The 20,801-nt window shown below is 43.6% G+C and overlaps 2 protein-coding genes across 3 annotated transcripts in view; one reads left to right on the plus strand and one right to left on the minus strand.

The window, feature by feature from the left end:
- The window catches only part of LOC131878019 (ecdysone-induced protein 74EF-like), a gene marked incomplete in the record, with an annotated part of 45,843 nt that extends 27,423 nt beyond the window's left edge, over positions 1-18,420 (minus strand). The window contains 2 exon segments of the mRNA XM_059223914.1: positions 263-373; positions 18,112-18,420. Coding sequence (XP_059079897.1) covers positions 263-373; positions 18,112-18,367 — 367 coding nt within the window.
- Positions 18,421-18,640: 220 nt separating this feature from the next.
- Positions 18,641-20,801, plus strand: LOC131878036 (carbohydrate sulfotransferase 11-like). Of its 2 annotated transcripts, XM_059223937.1 has the most exons (4): positions 18,646-19,177; positions 19,242-19,485; positions 19,554-19,774; positions 19,885-20,801. In XM_059223937.1, exons 2-4 carry the CDS (start codon positions 19,465-19,467, stop codon positions 20,015-20,017), a joined length of 375 nt encoding a protein of 124 aa, XP_059079920.1. In that variant the 5' UTR covers positions 18,646-19,177; positions 19,242-19,464; the 3' UTR covers positions 20,018-20,801. The 2 variants fall into 2 exon arrangements, with proteins under 2 accessions (XP_059079919.1, XP_059079920.1); XM_059223936.1 differs by lacking the exons at positions 19,554-19,774; positions 19,885-20,801 and having other exon boundaries at positions 18,641-19,177; positions 19,242-19,505.

Below are 20,801 nucleotides of genomic sequence, written 5' to 3' on the forward strand. Positions count from 1 at the left end.
AGGATCGAGTGTGCAATATCCCAAGGAAAAAAACGCGCCAGGCACCCGATGGTGACCTTTCGTTGTCTTTGGAATCACCTGGGACAAGAAGATCATCATATGGCATACATACTCTTGAAGATGTCTAGACTGATCATATCCGGTTGGTTGACAAAATCGACGGCAGCTACAACTAATCATTTTTGGGAACCATATTGAACTAATCAATTAGTGTTTTAGCTACTTTCGTACGACCTTAAAAGCTTTAAATTTGGTGACTTACGGGAATCCATAACATTGTCGATGCATTCATCATCTAATCGAGGCAATTCTCCATCTGTGGTGGGATTCGAAGATGATACGCCTGACCCTTCTTGGGACCCGGGACAATAATCTGGAAAATAGGAAACAGACAAGAGCCATGAATTTATTGGTCCAGAAAGCGGCTGAGCTATAGTTGAAAAGTGTTCCATTTGTTACAAGATGTTTACCTCTAAGAACGTTCTCTAAATCTTGGACCAGCGTGTGTTTTGTAATCAGCTTTTAACGAACGAATCCTAAAGTTAAGCTTAGGAGTAATGAATCATCAGACGACTCTTTACTTAATACTACTGACATATTTGTGCGGTTGAATGATTATCTACATCACTATAAATTGCTCTCCTAATTACTCATCGTGAACGAAAATCTCTGGATTCATTAGCAAGGATCAACAGGAGTGAGATAGATCACGAACATAATTTAGATAAGAACAAATATTTTCGGGTTTAACGTAAATAAATGCCATGCAGGATCTCAGAACAAGTGTGCTTTGCGCTCTTCCATTGGAACAGTCCCAAAAGGTTTAAATGAATGATCCACATATGTCCCTCAGCTATGGCACATGTTCCAGTGACTGCAATCGGTCCCTGGGCAACAACTGCATTGGACCAACTCTATGACGCCTCGGCCTTCATTTTGACCTGATCGCATCCGAGAACAGCAACTAAACGACGACAAGGGTGATGCTTTCAATTTTATCTCAAGGGAACAATTGATCCAACTGGATCACCTCTCAATCACTGAATAATAGAATGCCAACATGAATGACAAGGTAATGGCCTCGTGAAATTGCATCTTGGCAAAGCCCCAGAAGGGTGCTTTGTGGTGCAGTTTCAAAGCGATTCAGGATTTGCATGGTGCAATCAAAGGAGCCTTTAAATAATTGTGCTAATGGTTCGCTTTTCAGTTGACAATGACGGTAGGTGATCACAAGTTGAATCCAGCTTTCAATTCGTGCGATCAGGGTTCTTTTTTTCTATGTGGAGAACTTAAAGTGGCATAGAAAGGAAGCCAACAAAAAGGAAATCGCAAATCTGTTCTTGAGCCCTCCTAATCAGATTGCATCGGGATCGTTCTGAACTAGTGTAGTCTTAAATGTCCGATGGATCGCAACACCAAGTGGAGAGATCACGTCCCATAGATCTTGCTTCCTTGCCAGAGAGATTATCAGCCTCACAAGGATTCGAGATTTATCCCCCTTCGCCAACTAAGCCTCCACTACTTTCCGTTTTGTCAAGCTGAAACAAGGTCAAAAAAACTCCCCTTTCCTCCGGCTTACTAACCCCTTCAACCAAAACTGGGCTCATCCCTCACATAATCAACCACACTTGTTCGATACATTTAATCTTTTGTAATCGTTGGGAACACGTGCAATAGCAATGTGCAATTCATAAAAATCATGGTTCATAGACGTAAAAACCATCCTATACCAAGGAACAAAAAGCCATATGAGCCTAGAATGTAGATTGAATGACCCGCTCAAGATAAATGAGGGCCACGAGATATCGTTTAGAGCGTACAAATTCTTTGTTCCGTGTTCCTGCATGCCGCCCTCATTGTTTAGATGATGCCACTAATCACAATCAACTTTGTCCACGTTCAAGTCGGCTTCTGCGCCTATGGCCAATCCAATAAGCAGCCATGTATTGTCTCGTTGTTCAAGTTTAAAAGTGGGAGTTGATGTTGGGATCAGAAGCAAGGATGTGAGAGCCAGTGAGAGCCAGAGAGAGCCAGAGAGAGCCAGAGGATCCTCTTCATTCAAGACCTCTTTGTCAGGGCTCTCGCACACTTGGTTCTCACCCACCCAACAGCTTTACCCGCATCAGCATCCGCTTTTCCAAACCCTTGACGGACACTTCTTCATGACGATGGTCGTCCAATGTGCATGCATACATGATCACAAAGCAGTCTTGCCATTCCGTTTCCGCAGTATTGGACCCTTCTCCTGATTGGCCCCTCATACATGATTAATTTCGGTGGATTGCATTTTCGCTCACAAGCGATTCATTTAGCGTTGAAGCAAGACTAGCTCGAGTCACTACACGGCTATATTTTTAGCCAGACAATTTGGAGGGCGGGAGAGCGCGTTTGTGGCAAACTATGCGTCTGAACCCTCGGGGAAAATTAGCCGTTGCAGTGTTTAAATTGGTTGCCTGTTTGCCAACTGTTGATACACATTTTTGGCAGCCATGGACCTGGATTCAAACCTAGTGGGGGTAGAAGTAGATTTGACTCTCCATGAATTAGCCATTAAGGTCCTTCCTTCCTTCCTCTCTTTCTCTGGAATGGTCTCGTATGCTCACCGTGGGTAAAAATGGAGAAAAATGTGCTACTAGGTTAGGCATTACAGAGGTCTTCTTTAGGTTATTATTGAGCAAGCATGCTCATTACAATCACTAGCCAGGGTTTTGGGCACTGTAAAACATGAATTGGATGCAAGTACCGCCGCCATATAACGTACAGTACAACCAACTCAGTTATTGTCAGCCAAAAAAATCCCACCGACAAATTTAGAGCGGAAGGACACGACCAACCATCTGGATGGATGAGTTACAATTAGGAGCACTAGTTGCTCCAAAAACACCATGAAAAAAATGGTTTCGGAACTCGGTCGACGATGCCAGAACGAATCGTTGCTATTCCATTTCATTCTCTTCCTCCGACCATGAGCTCTTTCCCTCTCCCCCACTATCCCTGAGGTAGATCCCAATGACGATGATTTCGGTCCGTTTGACGGGGTGCTCGGTGCTCAAACTCGTTCAACTTCAACGAGAGATTCTCGTTCTGTTCTCATCCTGGGAGTATCACAAGGAGAGCCCGGAGGACTTTACTCGTCCGATGATGTTTCCAAGTTCCCTGTTGCATTGACGAATCCAGGGAAGGTAGGAGGAACTTGGGAAGTACCGAGATCATCGTCCACAGAGAGGGAGCAAAGGAGGGAGGGAGAACTGAAGAGAGGGAGACCGTTGAATGACTACTTCCTATTAACCGACATTTTACCCTCTGGAGCGAGAAATAAAAGGAATCTCGCGGAGAGCCTGTTAATTATTCAAGCCCATCCTACTCATGTAATACCAGTCTGATCTGGCTAGTAGAGTGGTTTACTGTAGTTGGCGTGCTTGGCCGTTTCGTTTCCCGCCTTGAGTTTGATCCAGGAAATTACACATTCCTCTTCGAACTCTCAAGACTGACATAGAGCATGCTGTTCGTATGCACTTACAAAAATGGAATTCCAGATGTATATGCGATTCTCATTGACTGATTGATCTTTTGGTTGGCTGGTTAGTTGATATGTTGGTCGATGGCAGACGGCTGGCAATAAGGATTTGGACTAAATTTCAGGTTACACTTTCTTAGGAATTGATCTTTGTGTGTGGGAAGTCAAGTACTAAAAGTATCCATTCACAAAAAGCCCCTTGCCGCCTAACAAAGCCCTTCTTCTCAAGTTCGCACTCATTCATCAGAACTTAATCAAATTGAAAGGAGTTTACAAATGGCAAGCTATTTGAAAACCTGTCAAAGCTTAGCATGGTCCCATTTCTGCTGGCACAAAGCGGGAACCGCACATTACGTATAGAGTGTAATGCAAATAAAACTACCCAAAAATGAGCCTTCAATCGCTAGTTTTCGTTTCGCTTTCGCTATCGCCTTCGCAACCTTCAATGAAAATACCAAAGAAGGGCTTCAGACCGAGTTACCGAGTAAATGTCAATGGTCGGTATAATTTGAAGTTCATTGAATTGTTATTACTACGCAGCATAGAATCAAACGATGATTTGAAACCACGCATCGCCTCCTTGAAAATTCGTGTTTACCTCTCTACGTATGTCTACCTCAGATTTTATAGGCCTACCCGGGCAAAAAAAAAGCCCTTCCCGACGATTGGTGGAGAACTTGGGCTTGGTCGTCTCTGTCAGAATCAAGCTCACACTCCACACTACACAGGGGCACATACGTTCGTATATTTATACATAGGTACACTGGGCCAAACCTGCTTGCTGCAGGATGCTTGTCAGTTTGGTATTTGGAGAGCCCACAAACGTGGAAGAGGAAACCTTTTTGAAGTCCCGGATTTGTTTGACTACTTACGTAACACTCGACTACACAGAGACGTATACATACACTTATTCGCATCGAAAATATTCATGTGGGCCTCAAACGGAGCGTAGCCTTTAATGAGCTCCTCACAGATAAGACCTAAGCAGGAGATCAGGTCTCCCCAGTGATATGTAAATCGACTAAATGTATTAATTATGTAACAGATTTTGGTCGGCCATCGTGGCTGTCTGGTGGTCTGTCTTCATTCCATTTGCGATGTTCTGGATAACTAGACTTAATCCCAAATTAGCATTGTCGGTGCCTCGAACTCCAAGATAGCCACTCCATTTCCAGCCGATTATTACTCAGCTCGAGTAAAGCGACATTTTTGGACGTCTTCCTCAATGAGAAAAGTCACTAATGTAACAGCCAGCAAGAGCTCTGCGCAAGACTCATCTTGGCCCAAAGGCACCTTTCCAGTCACAAAGAGATCCAGCTCTCCACATCGCCGCCCAAAAGCGAATGTCCTTGAATTCGAGTGTTGACCCCAAAGAATCGAAGAACCTTCCTCCACACACCCAACGTTTTATACAGTGGGATACCTACACTCATCCACTAAAAGCGATGAACAACAAACGAGGGCGCCACCATTGCCATCGTCATCGCCTCCGCCATCGCTACCCTGACCACGGCTTCCAAGTAAACAGTCTCGCTCCAACCCACCATTTGGAGCGAAGACGGAGCGTGTCACTTGGGGGGCTGCCAAAACCGAGCTGTTGGGGTCTCAGACCTGACTGTCTGTTGCTTTGCTGCCCACCTATGAATACGTTAAGTGCGTGGTGCTCGCTCGGTTTGATTGTTGAATGAGCTGCCTACACGACCTGGAGATCCACACTTCAGACGACCACTTCGTCACTGAAGATGCTCGTCATGAACTGGAACTGGATGCCTCATCGACCATTGAAATGAAGTTCCTCACTAGGAGAGGCTTTCCAGGGTCAATCAAGTCTGACATATTTTTCGAGATTTTGAATCGCTGGGAACGATTCTTGTCACATATATTTATTCTCTCCCTACTTAACTAGTTCGAGCCCATTCCAAGCTGAAGTTTCTCCTCATGAAGCTCTCTGATGACCATTTGGGGATAAGCTTGAGCGTTGGGTGTTGGCGGTTGTGCCTCGTCTTTGCCAATAGACAACACGATCTCGCACATTTTTTTAAATGAGAATCTGAAAACAGGTTGTTGAGACTCCTAAAAAACGAGCGATTGAGACTTGAAGAACAAAACAAAGTTTGTGTTACACGCCATCCCAAGAAATGCTGAAGTGCACCACTTGTTGCAATGCGTACGGGAAAATAGCCACAAATTAGGAAACAATTTCCAAACAAACTTCCAGTCGAAATCCCGTCCGTCCATCCGGCAATGTTTTGACACCATGATTACGCAATGCCCACGAGGACAAGTTTCATTATGAACATCGATTCATTGTATGTCATGGTTGATGGCGATCTCTACGAGCATAGCACAAAAAATAATGCTTGATCTCAAAATGATATATCAATCATTGGACTCGAATGGACATCGTACACATTCACGAAATTGAATTTTTTAGTGGTCTGAAAGACGCAGTCAATTCAGTAAAACAAATAGAAAAAAAACAAGCTTTAAGAGCAAATTTCTTTTAAGAACTCGATTGAAATGTCAAAGCACCACTTTTCATCGAAATATTCTATGTACGATACGACAACCATTCTAATCCAAAAAGAAGGAAGAAAACCCCAAACAGAACCAATCCAAGTTTCTTTTTGCTGTTCAATTTCTTGGAACCCGCCTACGGAAATGCCTAACATTCTCTTCTAAATTCTTAATTTTCGTCTAAAAACATGGCCAATGAGTTGAATATACAAACCCTTCAGCAAAATACATTGTGACAGTGTGCAAAATGTCTGCATCATTTTTCAATCAGAGACAAAATCAAAGTCGAGGAAAATGCCTTGAAATGCCGGACTTGTTCGAAACAAGATGGATTTGCATTGAGGCGACAACGATAAGATGGAAAGTGAGAAGAAGAGTCATTCTTGTGTTGGGGGTGGAGATGCTGCATTGCGGGCTCTGAAACGATTTCAGGTCAGGGTCATTTTGCATGATTCTTTCCCAACACATCCTGCCAGTTTTAGCTCAAAGGCCGAAGTGAGGAATGAGGGTGAAGCTGAGGAACGAGAGACAGACAGAGAGAGAGAGAGAGAAAGAGGGAATGAGAGAGAGAGAGAGAGGGAAATGGGGAGAATAAGACATGAGGGGATCAACTCCTGACGAGAAAGCAAACAAATGATTCCAAGTGTTGGGCGAGTGTAGGCCTGTTGAGTAGGGGTACTGTATATCACAATATACGTTTCTTTCAGCTCATTTCATGCCCGTTCTTGAGATAACGGGAAGAGATAACTAGCAAAAAAGGTCAGGGTAGAAGTGAATAAAAAGAGACATGAAACTAGATTCTCTGGATCGTGAGTATTCTTGAGCACTGAAAGTACACGGAAGATACCATCGACTAACATTTCCAAATTAACGGCTCGCCATTGCTGAGTGGCACTCACCGTAACTGAAAAATAGCCACCTAAAATTTACTTTGAGATTGAAGAGGTTTCTCCATTGAGGCACTTTTTTATCGACGGGGTGAGCCAAGAGTATGAGCTCCCACCACGTTTTCCATTCAAACTATTACTATACAATGACGCATCACTTTCCAAATCCATGGGTTTTTAAAGAAAATAGTTTGACAATCCCGGCAATGTTATTCCTATAGTCTCTAAATTAAACAATTGAAACTTCATAGAACAAGCGAATTTGTATTATACCATATCATATAGCACAAAAAGATGACTAACTAACGTTTGGCAAGGGAATGTGTATTTGATCCAATCTGCAGAGCAGTGGTCGTTTTCACTTGTTAGTTTGCAAGTCTCAATAAGAAGGAATGACTCGGTGCCCAGCATATCGGACGAAATTGATAGTACACCTGAGCAAGTAGTCGGAAAGGATTGTGAAATTGAACTACTCCCCCTCATCACGATCATCATTGTCTAATACTTCGATAGTATGCCGATCAGCGTGAGCTCTGTCCAAAGTCATTATATGCCTATGCTCTCAACCTTATTATCACCCTGGAGTTTCATGATTGAATTGATCAGGTGACAAGACATATTTCCCATCCAGGAATGATGGATCCGTCTGTCGTAATACGAATCCAGTGCCGAAACCATCATGGCCCATGCTGCATTACACTTGACAGTAGAGTAATCCACAGCGGATGAAATTTTGAAGATGATGGGCCAAAAGCATTCCGACAACCCATGTGCGTACCGTAGTTGTAAGGTACATTCATTTCGTAGTTTCAAGTGTAATGTCATGGGGTACTAGTTTGAAAATTTCGCATATGACTAGATTCCCACTTGCATTCTTTCCAGCTGATGGAAAACGGTGGCCTTGCTCTACATTCTCAACGTCTGTTGGTTGCAATCAAGAAAAGCGTGAAGATTTTAGCACAATAATAAACACCGTTCAATCGGAGGACAGGACAACAGATTCTGAGGAGTAGTGATAATAGCCAGACTTTGAGTAGCATTTGTTTTCCTATCCATTCGAACGGGGACACCGTTCCAAAAAAAGCAAGAGACCAGCTCACGATCGAGTTAGTTTGGCCGGACAATCACCGGCTGATGACCGAGTTTTTACTGTAAGAAATCGCCATACCTCCACTAGTTCACCTTTCTAGTAACACACGTTAGTCGTGGAGCAATCGATTGGTACAGTGCAGGAGTACATAGTGTTCAAACAAGACATTATTTTTGGCAATTAAGCGGCAGTCATAAAACCGATCTTTCATTATATTTAGCCGGCCAATGAAGTTCGGAAAGGGAATAAGTACCTCTCAATCCGTTCTTTTAAATCCGTGGAAATCCCCACTTCCACTTGCGTTCTTTTAAGGACGTGATTTTGTTACCAGCTGACGCCATCGGACTTGACAAAGGTCGAGGAGAAATATTGAGCATTTGGAAAACCTGATCCTCGAACTAAGATTTACGTCAGCTCTTCATCAACTCAAATCATTCATTGAACGGTATACGGATAAACGATTCATTCGATCGTTTTTTTTTACCAGGAAGTCAGACTGAGTATTCAAAGATGACGTTGGAAGCTGCCCATTATTCTTGTTGAACGATCGAAGCGAGCTGGCTGAGAATAGACGCCAACTCTTACTCACTTACTTACTACTCGGTCCCCAAACCTGTTTTCTCCAAACTCGAAATTCACGCCCAATCCTCATATGTATCGGATGAAACGAAAGATCTCAAAGAAAGAAACATGCCAGTCGCACAATGTGTGGGCGGACTGGGCGGATTTTCCCGACTATCTCACCCACCCCGAGGAGTCAGGCACTCGAAGCCAACGGGACTTTGTCACTTCCTAAATGAGTGTTTTTGCCTTCACCCCAATGCCCTGTCGGATCACTATGGATTCGTATATGCGCTTGACAAGCGTTCCATGCAAGAGCAGAGCACGTGAGTACTCCATAGGTAACTGGCTGTGAAGCAATTCATTGCTGATCCATGATTTTGCTCCTTCAATGTCAAAACCTTTTGCCACTGTCAAGACGAGCGAACAAGATTTCACGGCACTTCCACCCAGGACAGCTTTTGTTTACCGATCCTCGTCCCCGTTAGATGTTCATGTGTATCATTTTAGTTAGGCAGGACGGCTACGATGAACCAAGAGGATGGAAGGAGAGGGGATTTCACGGCTCTTGAAGAGGAAACGACTTGGTTCAAGACAACCGGGATCTTCTTAAGGACCGGCGTAGAGCGAGGTTGTGCATGTCCCTAGGTGTGCGTGTGAGTGAATGCACCTCTATGCCACTCTGCCTGAGTCAATGACGAGACTTCAACCAGGCGCAATCTCACAGGTTTTTCCATGCTGAACAGTTATCGTACCCTCCCATCGCTACTAAACCAACCGCTGCTGACAACTCGAGACACATCCTGATTTCTTCGTTAAAAGAAAGGATATCTTTTTTTCCGGCACAATTTCAAGGCGAGACCTTGAAAGATGTGATGAAGATAAAAAACAATTTAGTCAATTGTAGAACCTGTTATAACCACATGCGTCCTCCTATTAAACGGAGGTTGATGTATCAGGTGTATAGGGTCGTTCTAGAGATCATGATTTAAAGGGCTTTCTGACCAAACTAGTCTGAGGATAAGAATAAGATTGGCCAACGGTTGTTTAAATTGGGTGACAATGTCAAGCTATATCCAATGAATCACACAAGAGCTCAAAACAGGAATTTCTTGACATATGTAAAATTGAAAGATGAATAAAAATATTCTTGGTAAGCAAGCATCTTCATTGGTACTGAAGCCAAGTCATGAACATAAAACGTTGGCTGACTACTTTCGTTCCTTAATTTCAAAGCTCTTAGAAAAAAAAACATCCATTCTCGCGTTTTCTGAGGCTTTCAAAATGTGATGGTATATAACGACCTCTAATTGCATCAGCTCTGTCCCACATCTTATCATTCATTTCCGAGAACGTTTGAGGATGAAATGCTTGAGATGAAAAACTGTTTTCTCAGCGTCTAGAAGCTAAAAAGCGCATGCGAATTCGTCACTTGAAACTTGCCACGGCGAACAAATTTGGTTACGAAAAGTGAATCTAGCACCTCAATGCAAGTTGGAATGTTAGTCTTGTTTCCCTTGCACGTTAATTTACACATCTAGTTGCATATCCTTTGATTTCATCATGCAAATATTCCACTAACTATGTAAGTTTGTGTGCGCAATGACTTGTAACCCTCCAAACGGACGAGCGAGAAGTGGGAAACAACTGATTCTTGCACAAATCTCATTCAATGGACGGTGAAGCGAGCTGTTTCCTTCAAGTGCCTTTTAAATAGGGAAATTTCGACACATTATTGCTTCCCGTTACCAGAATAGCAGCTAAGAAGGACGCAGCAGCTGTTGTGCGTACACACGGACACACTCACAATTTTACAGTAGTACTGCCACATGCATGCATGGCAGCCCTCAAGCCAGCAAGCCAGCAATCAGTCGAACACGGTCCCACACTCAATCGCACATATGAACTAGTATTCTGCTACAATGCATTGTATGTGCTGGCTAGGAATGACAGCACGTATGGAGCTATGCTGCCAGATGCACGGAGTAGCCTCCAATCCATGATGTCCTCATGACAAGACAGCTGGCAGAGCACTGAGCAAACAAAAAACCAGAAAACTTCTGAGATCAGGACTAAATTCATGTGCCATTGGCAACTCAACAGGAATCCGGAATCGAGCCTCAATCAAGTTCACATCGAGGCCCATTACTGGTTAGGATGAATCATTGAGGAGAATGGAGAAAACACTGAATGTGTGAGTGTGTTTTCTGCGATTTTTTCCATGGATCAATTGTGCTGGCTATATTGTTGTACTTTGTGCAAAGCATAATGAGCCGATTGTTAACCAAAGTTTAAATAGGTTTCTTAATGAGATATTATGTTAGAGATAGGAGAAAGGTTAAGCCGGGGAAACCGAGGATCAAGCTCGTTTCCTTGCCTTATGGCTTTTAATCATCTCAAGAGTTTTGGGCGCAAAAAGAACGGCTCGACATTATTATGTAACATCCGCCTGGTTGGAGAGAAACTAGGTACAACTAACCCTTTCTTCGGCGACCTTGTCACTGATTTTTTGAGCACCATCACATGGACTTCCTCGAATTTCTGATTGCCAAATCAACAAGAACAATCTCATGAACGAAGTTGTGAACACATTCCGTCACAGGTGAATGCCTTGAACTTGGCCGAATTTCATCACCGTCATGATGATGATCATCGTCGCCACCATTTGAAAAGTGTTCAAACAGCTTGGGAAGCCTCGCTGTCGAGGAAACAGCTTGGAACTTCCAAGAACGTTTCCTGCAGCCCACCCGAATGATGACAATGGAATGTGAGCAATGATTTTTGCAAGTTTCCTTCTCAATAGAAAACCATCCAGCAGTATTGCGTCAACCTCTTGTCTCCGGGTAATACTAATAGCAATATTGAGGGTGGGTTCTTGACAGGCAAGAATTGCACGATCAAGTTGAACAGGAAGAAAAGCACCGTCAGATCACCTTGGGAGACTTGATATCGCAATTCACGAGCTCTACTCTTTGCCGTCAAAGCAGGTCGGCATTTGAAATTAGTCGGTGACTCAACTACGAGAACTACTACATATTAACAGACATAAATTCTGATTTCGAGCGTGGAGCTGCATACGCTCTTCGCTATAGATCTGTCACTCCATTTGTAGGTCAGTATCAAAAGAGAAGAAGTGATACGGATGCAAAGTTGTTTGGAGATTAAGAGATCCTTGAAAATACCTCACTGGCCCTTCGAGATGGTTAGATGAGATAAGAGGAGAAACCGGAAATTGGGATGGGAACTAATCCTTCAAATCACTGACCGACCAAGGGGTCAACGGGCATGGCATAAAAAAAAACAATTATCAACCATCTACCAACGATGCAAATTTTGTTTCCCAATCCTGATTGAAGCAAAGAAAAGCTACCTCTCTACTACCGTATGAGAATCTCATTCCTCGTGCTCGAATGTAGTGGAAGAAATGGAATGCATTTGTGCAACTGTGTTTTCCCTCGCTGTGAACTTGAATGTTTTCCCCACGCCAAACGACCGAAAACGAAATAGAGATTGCCTCCAGGATTGGCGGTAAGTACGATTGTACGCAAGACCAAGTCAGGAGGCACCACGACTTCGACCATTTCATCTTCCGGCCATGCATCTAGCACCAAGTCGTAGTTGATGAAAAGCACATGGGTAGACTGGAATTGAGGTATGTGAAAAGGTTGTGTGCACTCGTAGGACTGCTTGCTTGTACATACACTTTGGCCCAACTACCCGCTGGCTTGAACGAGAGCCCACGCTCGATTGCTCGATCCTCGTTTTCTCATGACTTGTTGGCTAAGATCTGAACTGAGCAGGAGCGAGCGAGAAGCAGGAAATCTCAATTCAGACAAAGAAAATAGCATCCATGATGGCCCAGGTAGCTACGGAACCACCAGCCGTCCCTTCTTGACTCCTTGAGAATTGCGAGTCAGGAAATCTTTCTGGTTTTGGGAATGAAAGCTGCCAGAGAGGCATTGTGGGTCGGAGCATGCAGTAGATATCCTAACGGTGCAATGCAAGGACAGGGTTCCTTACGCGCCCACAAGGATCACTGCCGGCAAATGTTGGAAGGCGTCTCCTCTTTGACAGTGGGAATCCTGGAAGGGTAAGGCGAATTTTCTTCCGGAAACGATCAAGGAGGAAAAAACCAGCTGATAGTCGTCAGGTTTGCGGTTCGACCGAACTAGTACATGATTTCGCCGGCTGCCATTTTGAAAGACCTCGAAACCTGAACAGTGAACAATCGACGTCTGCTGCGCCCCTACGCCGCCTTCCTTCCCTCCTTCCTTCATCCGATGCTTCTTAAGGATATCCGAAGTGGTATTAACCTCCCAAAGAAAACGACGGAACCGTTCGTTGGCCCCCAAACCATGAAGCATGATGCATCCATCGTCCGTACAACCATCTGGCATAGTATAATCTACTCCATCTCGTGTTCTCTACGCATACTCTCGCACACACACCAGGCAAATGTATTCTTGCACAAGGCCTTCTTGACACTGACGTCAATCAAAGCTTGAAGATACTTGAAGCCTCAAAATATGACTAACATTTGAATCTGAGAAGTAAAAATAAGAAACCAGGCATACGTCTCTGTTTGTGCTTAAAATTGGCAGGTGTTTGCACCTAGGTTTTGGCAATTGATCGGGTCCGCTAATTTTGGCAATCAAAATAACTGTCGTTCGGTATTTTTCTGACAAAAATAAGGACCCAATAATTTCTCATCAATTGTTTGCCACAGACTTGACCACTCCGTAAGGATCGCATATCAAATTCCAAACATGTTCAATGCTCAATATTGAAGTGTTTTTGTACCAACCCAAAACATCCATCCAGTCATCTCTTCAAAAAAACCTCAATTCTACCTAGACTCGGAAAGACTGCAACCCTTACAGTACGTACCGCACAAAATTATACTCACCGCAAATGTTCAAGTTCAATCTTCTGCCAGTTGGCAATTGAAAACTGATCAATGATGTAATGATGGTTCGTCGTGTGTTACGTTTTCCGAGGTTGGGACCGTTAGATTTCTTTGAACATGGCATGAAGCTGCCATTCAGGGGCCCTTGGCTATCAATGCAGTCCTGGCGATGACATTGCAATCGCATGATCAGGGCCTTCCTAGGCTCCGCAAACCAAGGTGAGTGTGTGAGTGCCTAGGTGTGTGGGTGGACTGAGCTGTTTTCCTGGCAAGCAGATCATGACATAGGAGTCCATTGAACTTCCTAGTTCACACCAACCTGAGAGCCCGCCATCGACCCCATCAAAGCAAAAAGGACGAGAATGATGAAAGCGCGAGTCTCGAGCCAGATCCAAGATTGCAACTCCGGTTAATTGGTCGAGTTGAACTGATTTCCTGCCTCATGATCAACAATGACGGATGGGGATCCACCAAATTACAAATGATTATCAGCCACCATGTTACGCTGACCTCCGGGCCGTTCGAAAAAAGATAGACCTGTTCCGCTTGGGATATGCTCATTTCCTGGGAAAACTTGACAGGCATTTCAGGTAGCAGTCAATGAACTAAAGAAGATTTCACATTGGTTAAGAGGTGATTTCCTTTTTCCTCGTGATAGAGTGACTACCTTGACAGAACGGAGTGCAAACACCTAATAAGCTGCGAGGATATGAGCTCTGATCACCTGGGCGTGTCAGCTTCCTTGTACACTTTTCGGACATCCGTCAAAAGCAGTTTTCTGGTTCTGTAGTAATAGACTGGCTGGGTGAGCATCAGGTCTCGAGGCACATCCTTCCTTATTATTGTAAAGAGGAGCATCCAGACACGGGGGATGAGGGATGAAGCTCAGACTGAAAAGCTAGGAGGTCCCTTTGGCGTGGAACTTAAGGGCGTGGCTGGCTGCTTGGTTGGATGCAATATGTGGCGATCATCGTGAGATTCCTGTTTGCTAACTTCCTTCCTCTCCAACGAACTTTTCACGTGAAAGCAGGACAATAACATCAACAGTAATGACAACAAGAATAATAATGGCGGTAATCATTCTGATATTAGCAATAATACCCAATAACGAGCCGCTTCTTCATCCTTTCATATTTCGCCTCCTTGAAGGCACTCGTACACAAAATGTTTTCTTGGTCTTAATGTGTATACGACAAATTCGAAGGATGTGTGCATGTAATCAACACAAGATCAATGTAACTTTCTTGTTTCTTTATATGTCACGTTTCGAGTAGAGGAATATGAAAATTAGAAATCCACAGAGAGACGTCAGAGAACGGACGCGGAGCTTGGAATTGTCCATTCAGGAAAAAATTCGTTCCAGTGGTCGGTTTGTGACAGGTCAAACGGAATAATCACGAAGTAAGCCATGTTTGCTACGATATTGCGCTTTCATGAACCACTCAATCTTGATTATCAAAGTTTCGGTTAGCGTCGTCGTCATCATCACCGTCGCAATGATAATAGCAGCAAAACAAGTGATACTGCCTTCAGCAGTTGTAATGGTAGAATTTTGCCCAAATTAAACGAGCGGAAAGTGATGGTCTGAAGGTCATCTGTTAGCATACTTTAGAGCAAATCGATTTTTCTAACATCTTCCCCGAAATGTTACCTAACATTCGGTAGCATCTACTTGAACTAGGTTTAACTGACTCTTGGTTGAGCCCAATACCAAGAAATCGTCTTCATGAAATTCCTTCACTTCCTGCATGAGTAATACCACTCCTCAACGACACCAAATGAAACTCGGAATGTCAGTGAACTCTCGTCTCCGCAGGTCCAACATACGTATACACACACACGCGCACTTGGACGCCAAAAGATAGACCAGATACAGAATGGGCCTCCTCGAACAGGCAAATCAAACCAGTTCCAATGGCACATTTGTGTCCGAGATTTTGGATATCTGATCTCGAAAGTGTGCATGTACGTACTCTTGACATTCAAGATTATATGAATTTCGGACTACAAATAGGGAATTTTTCGAAGAAACAAGACGAGTTCTAGGCACACTGGGATATGCACAAAGCATTGCAATGACCAGAGGGAGCACAAAATGTCCGTATTCATAGAAAGCTTTGTTGACTCAAGAGTACATTTTGAATTCATTGGATATGAGAGCAGAGAAAGTTTAAGAATGGGAATTGCCATCAGTTCATTTGGATTAGCCTAACGACGCTCGTGTTGATACTAATTAGTAAATCTGATGACTATGGCACATCTGGTTAAAAAGAAAGACTTTGAAACGGAATTGTCTTAGAGAAGCATTCACTTAACATTTTGAAAATTGGGGCGGAAAAGTTATGCCAATTGAAGAATGTTTCCACTCGCTTAAGAAGGAAACGGATTGTGGGTCTGAGGAGATTTGACACTATCCATTACATCACTTTCCTGGATATTATTAGGCTATCAAACCCCAGTATTCCCCACAGAATACAAATTACCCAGCTCTGCTGCCACTCAAGTACACGAACCTGTGTCTCTTCGATCCAAACCAGAAGGACAGGACTAGATGGATGTAGCAAGCACTCGAATCCTGTACGTATACTGGTACATGTATATACTGCAGCACTGTTCTGTGCGTCGATAGGAGCCAAGGCCGGGTTTGGATTTAACCTTTAGGAGGACGAACTCATTTCCCTTACACTTGAGAACAAGCACCAGCACGAGTTGCATAGCTCACAATCGTATCAGGCCCTGATTCTGTCAGTTACAGCCTATTGGCATAGACACAAAAACCACCCACCTCAAGCATATTGTAATTTCCACAGCTTTAGCTTCTGAGAATCGTGGTCAAAGGCGCCATTTGGACGAGATTAGTCGCGACAACGCGCCTCATTATCATTGTGTAAAGGCTCCCAAGCTCATCAAAAAGAGCCATCCCTTTCATGGCTTCTGGCTCCATGAGTTAATCATTCACTAACTATTATAAAAAAGCCGTGTGCTTCATCGAGTGAAAAGTCCAAGAATTATGGGACTGTCATCCGACAAATGGACTTGAAAGTCAAAAAAGGTCCAGTAAAGACCGGTGAGAGAGAACTTCAAGCGAACCTAGTGGGGGAAAGAGATCACGGATCAGAGACGAACGAACACACAGGGTACAGACAGAGCCAAGAGCAAGAGGGGAAATTTGAAGGGGGGAAGTTAAGGGGGGATTTCTGAAGAATAAGTACACACACACACACACACACACACACACACACACAAGCGGATCGGAGAGATCAGGAAACTAGGACAAGGCCTTCTTGCACATGAACATGCTTAGGCAAACAGGGAAGATTTCAAGCTTACAATTCATTTTCCTCCCATGGGCAGACAACATTGCGAGCACATCAGCTACACACTCGCCCATCGCCACAAGGAAATTCGGCACGACTCGTGAGATCCCAAGCATTGGAAGATTCCCAACTGTGTGACTGACCCACAAGAACGAAAGAGAGAGAGCACCGCCAAATAAATGGCAATTCAGCTTTTATTCCTCCCCTAGCCATCCTTGAGATGCAATGAATTGTGAACGCCACCACGCTAAGGAACATTAAATATAACGGTGTACTTATCTATTTGTCCGTGTGCGATCGCAGTTTTAGAGGCCAGGTGGGACAAGAGTTCCAAGAATACGAGCGGCTTTCGCCAATTTCGATATCTACTCTCCGTGAATGAATAAATACTCTGCTCGATTTTGGATCGACACTTGGATATGGCAAATGTGAGGGAACAATCCAAACTTCACGTACTGCGTGCAATGATTTCTGTATGAGAGTGTGGCGAGTTTTCCCACAGAATATTCCTAATCTCATTCCTTGAGCGCGGAATCCATGATCAACGCCAACTCGGTATGCCAATGCAATTGGAAGAACGAACAGAGGGGTCGAAGAGGAGGAGATGGAGGACGAGAGACTCCCCAACCCCCAACTTCCTGTTGCTCTTAATGATATTAATGTTCGAGGAATTCCAACACGAATCATCTTCTTTCACTCATGTGTCTGGGCTCCTCGCCTACAAAATAATTCATGGTACTCAAGTCATACCAGTAACGACATTTGGGGTTGTTGTCCAATTTTCCCTAGAGCAAGTGATAAATTCTACTACCACGGGGAAAGAAAGAGGGTATAGATTTGGGAATGAAGGCGAAGGTTGCCAAGGATCGCTCATTATATCATACCTACTGCGTATTTGTGGTTGTGAACCACTAAGTCTCGGCTTAGATTTTGCACTTCCTTTGGCTTTGTTTAATCTCTCTACTTACCCTTATTACCCCTAACCTTCGGGTTTAATTTATCGAGGCGGCTTGGACTAACGCCACCTCCTACGCGTGGAAATTGATCCATGATCAGCTCTCTTGAAACCTGTCAATATAGGCAAATGAGTGGGCGCATTAAGTGGAATAAAAGCCACTCTCGAAGGTGGGTATGTACTCGATCACTCCTAATAAGGCCGCAAGACCAGACAGACAAACTTCAAATTGAACCTCACCGATGACCTTTCACTCGGCTCTGTACCCTCGACCTTCGGCTCAACACCAATGGCCTCGAGGTTCAGAATACAAGGAGAAAAGTGTGGGTTTCGAAATGAATAGTCTTTTCATATCACTTACCTTTTCGAATGTGGTGCTCACTCTTGATTTTATTATCATGTCGGGTGGACGTGGGAGGCGCACGGTCACTGGATCCAGCCAGATACGATGAAGACCCCCCATAGGATGATGCATCCTCGGCCTGAACCTCAGATTTGATGCCAATCACAGGATGCTTGTCAGTCGTGGATTTTCCTGGTTCCAGTAAGGTCAAATCGGGTTCGGACTTGATCACCACGGGTGGCGATACGGTCTTCGTAATCACTTTCTTATTCATGTACGAGTGGGAACTAAGTCCGTTGTTGGCGGGCTTTCCTGAAAACCAAATGTTAGAGGTTGAGTGACTTGAAATCGGCACGATCCGAATGTTGAAAGGGCTTTCTGGGGCTTTCAAGCGCTTTCAAGATTTTGCAAATTTGAAAATATCCTTATCCTTTCCCTAAAATATGATTCATGCCACAATTGCGTAAAAAAACTTGAGCAAAAATATGTTAGAAAGTAGAAAAATTGTACTTGAAATTGATGACTACTTTCTAGCCCACTTTTGTAGTGACGTGGATGGGTTGGAATGGTACAACCAAGACCTGCCATGTAATCTCTACCTGAATGAATGAGGAGAACTTGATACCCTTCAGTATTGGAAGGTGTTATCCGATCAACTCATGATGTTATTGCTCCAATTGTGTGTTCTTTCACTGGTCGGTTTAGGCCTGGGTGAAGAGGCCTCATCGGATTATGATGTCAAAACGGAGATGGACCAACGGCTCGATAAATATCGACAAGTGTGCAACAGCTACAACGACCCAAGAAAGCTGGAACATTCCGCCCTTTTCGACTCGAAAATTGTTGTCAGTAAACATTACAAGATCCCGTCGAGGAAATTTGCCATGTGTGTGCCACCCAAGGTGGGATCTCAATCGTGGCGAAAGCTTTTAGTGCTCCAAAGACAACGAGATCAACAAGAAGAAACTAAGAAGGAGGAACAATTGGAGTCCGAAAATAAAACTGGAGAAGAGAAGGGTAGGAGTGAAAAAGAGAAAATTCCGGACGAAACTGATCCTTTACTGGCGTATAGAGCCTCTTTCAGGTAATTAAAAAAATGTCTATCCCGTTTTTACTTGGGTTTGTGACGTTTGCCACGATTATTTCAGAGGGATCCAAGTGAGACATCCATTGGAACGAATTTTGTCTTCGTAATTGTTCATCTTCCTGGACAGCACTGTTCATCGGGACCTCACAGAGAAGGTAAAATCCAAGTGGCTAAACCATAGGAAAGATCCATTAACCCCTGAAAAAGGCGAGATTGGGGTGGATCATGGAGATATTCAGACGTTAACGTTCCGACAATTTGTCAATTTCCTCACCAAATGTCCAATGGAGCTTAACGAATGCTCGGTACGTCTTTTGAAATGAATGGAACCTCATTATCGCATGACAATTTCAACACGGTTACCTACATTTAGGTCTTGGTCAATGAGGGTCTGGCCCAACATTGGGCTCCGTATTGGAGTTGGTGTCAACCTTGTGCCCCAGGCTATGAGTATCATTTCATTGCCAAATTGGAACATTTCAACGAAGATAAGAAGTACATCTTTGACAAAGTCGGATTTAACAACAGCATTGAAGTCATTCAGGAGAATAAAACAAAGGCTGGCCACGCATCAAATCCATTGGAGAAGGCCAGGTAAGAAACGAAAGGTTGCGCGACTTCAAGAACTCCATTGCGCGCGAACGGAGTTGATGTTCAAACATTCCTTAAATGTTTCGAGTTTGGTGTCACTCTTTTTTTTACAGATATTATGGCACATTAACGTCCCAAGAGATTTATGATCTGTACCTTAGGTACAAATTAGATCATGAGCTCTTCGATTACAGCCCTGAGGAATACCTAAAGCTCGCCAAAGATTACAACGCTTCCACCGAATGATATTGCTATTGTAATCAACATAAATATAATTCTGTCAAGAATCCTTACTCACAGCCTACACAAAAACCCTTCACACAACCTGCCGATAGGATGAGAAAGTTTGCAGCCCCAACTTTTTGTTTACATTCATTTTGGACGGCCCAAACTTTATAATTAACAAATGGCCAATCCTAATCAGAGACGAAAGTTTAATTGAAGCATTGTTATTCAATTGTTTGAGCTACATTGGCCAAAGTGATCGGAAAAAGTTCGTTTCTATCTCTCAACACTGGGAACCGTTCAAAGTTGGGCCAGGAAAGAAAGTAGATTACGATTGTTCTCACGGGACTTGTCCCGAATTCCCTCGTTAATTAACATGCAAATCAATAAATGGGAGTTACAAGGTGAGAACTCGACTGAGTGTCTGAGGGCAAAAATATGTTTTTCTCTTCAATCTCCGGAATAGGAACAACGAGGAGGAAAAGAACCCTCAAAAGAATCTCAGATTTACAACTTTGCTACAAGAGAGCATAGCCAACAATACGGCTAGTAAGTAGCCTTTCCTCGTAAATTCACGGCAATACAACTCTGAAAATGAAGGTTATCAACCTAGAAATGAGAAAGGATGCCTTTCCACGTAACCAAGCTCCTCTTCCTCGACCTTCTCGGCTTTCAAAAAGTGCTCTCATCTCGAAAACCAAGATAGGTCAATACAGGGCTGGATGAGCTCGCCAACTCTCTTCTTTGGTATTCTAGAGTGGGTATTAATATTTCATTTTTGCTAAGAAGTTTGAGGAAATTATGA

Source organism: Tigriopus californicus, chromosome 3 (assembly GCF_007210705.1).
Source record: "Tigriopus californicus strain San Diego chromosome 3, Tcal_SD_v2.1, whole genome shotgun sequence".
In the NCBI taxonomy this organism is placed as follows: Eukaryota; Metazoa; Arthropoda; class Copepoda; order Harpacticoida; family Harpacticidae; genus Tigriopus; species Tigriopus californicus.

Excerpts from the sequence above, each read along its gene's own strand:
- LOC131878036 (XM_059223936.1), top strand. The coding sequence starts at position 18,753 with ATGATGTTATTGCTCCAATTGTGTGTTCTTTCACTGGTCGGTTTAGGC. Across the intron at positions 19,178-19,241 it reads GCGTATAGAGCCTCTTTCAG|AGGGATCCAAGTGAGACATC; the intron begins GTAATTAAAAAA and ends CGATTATTTCAG.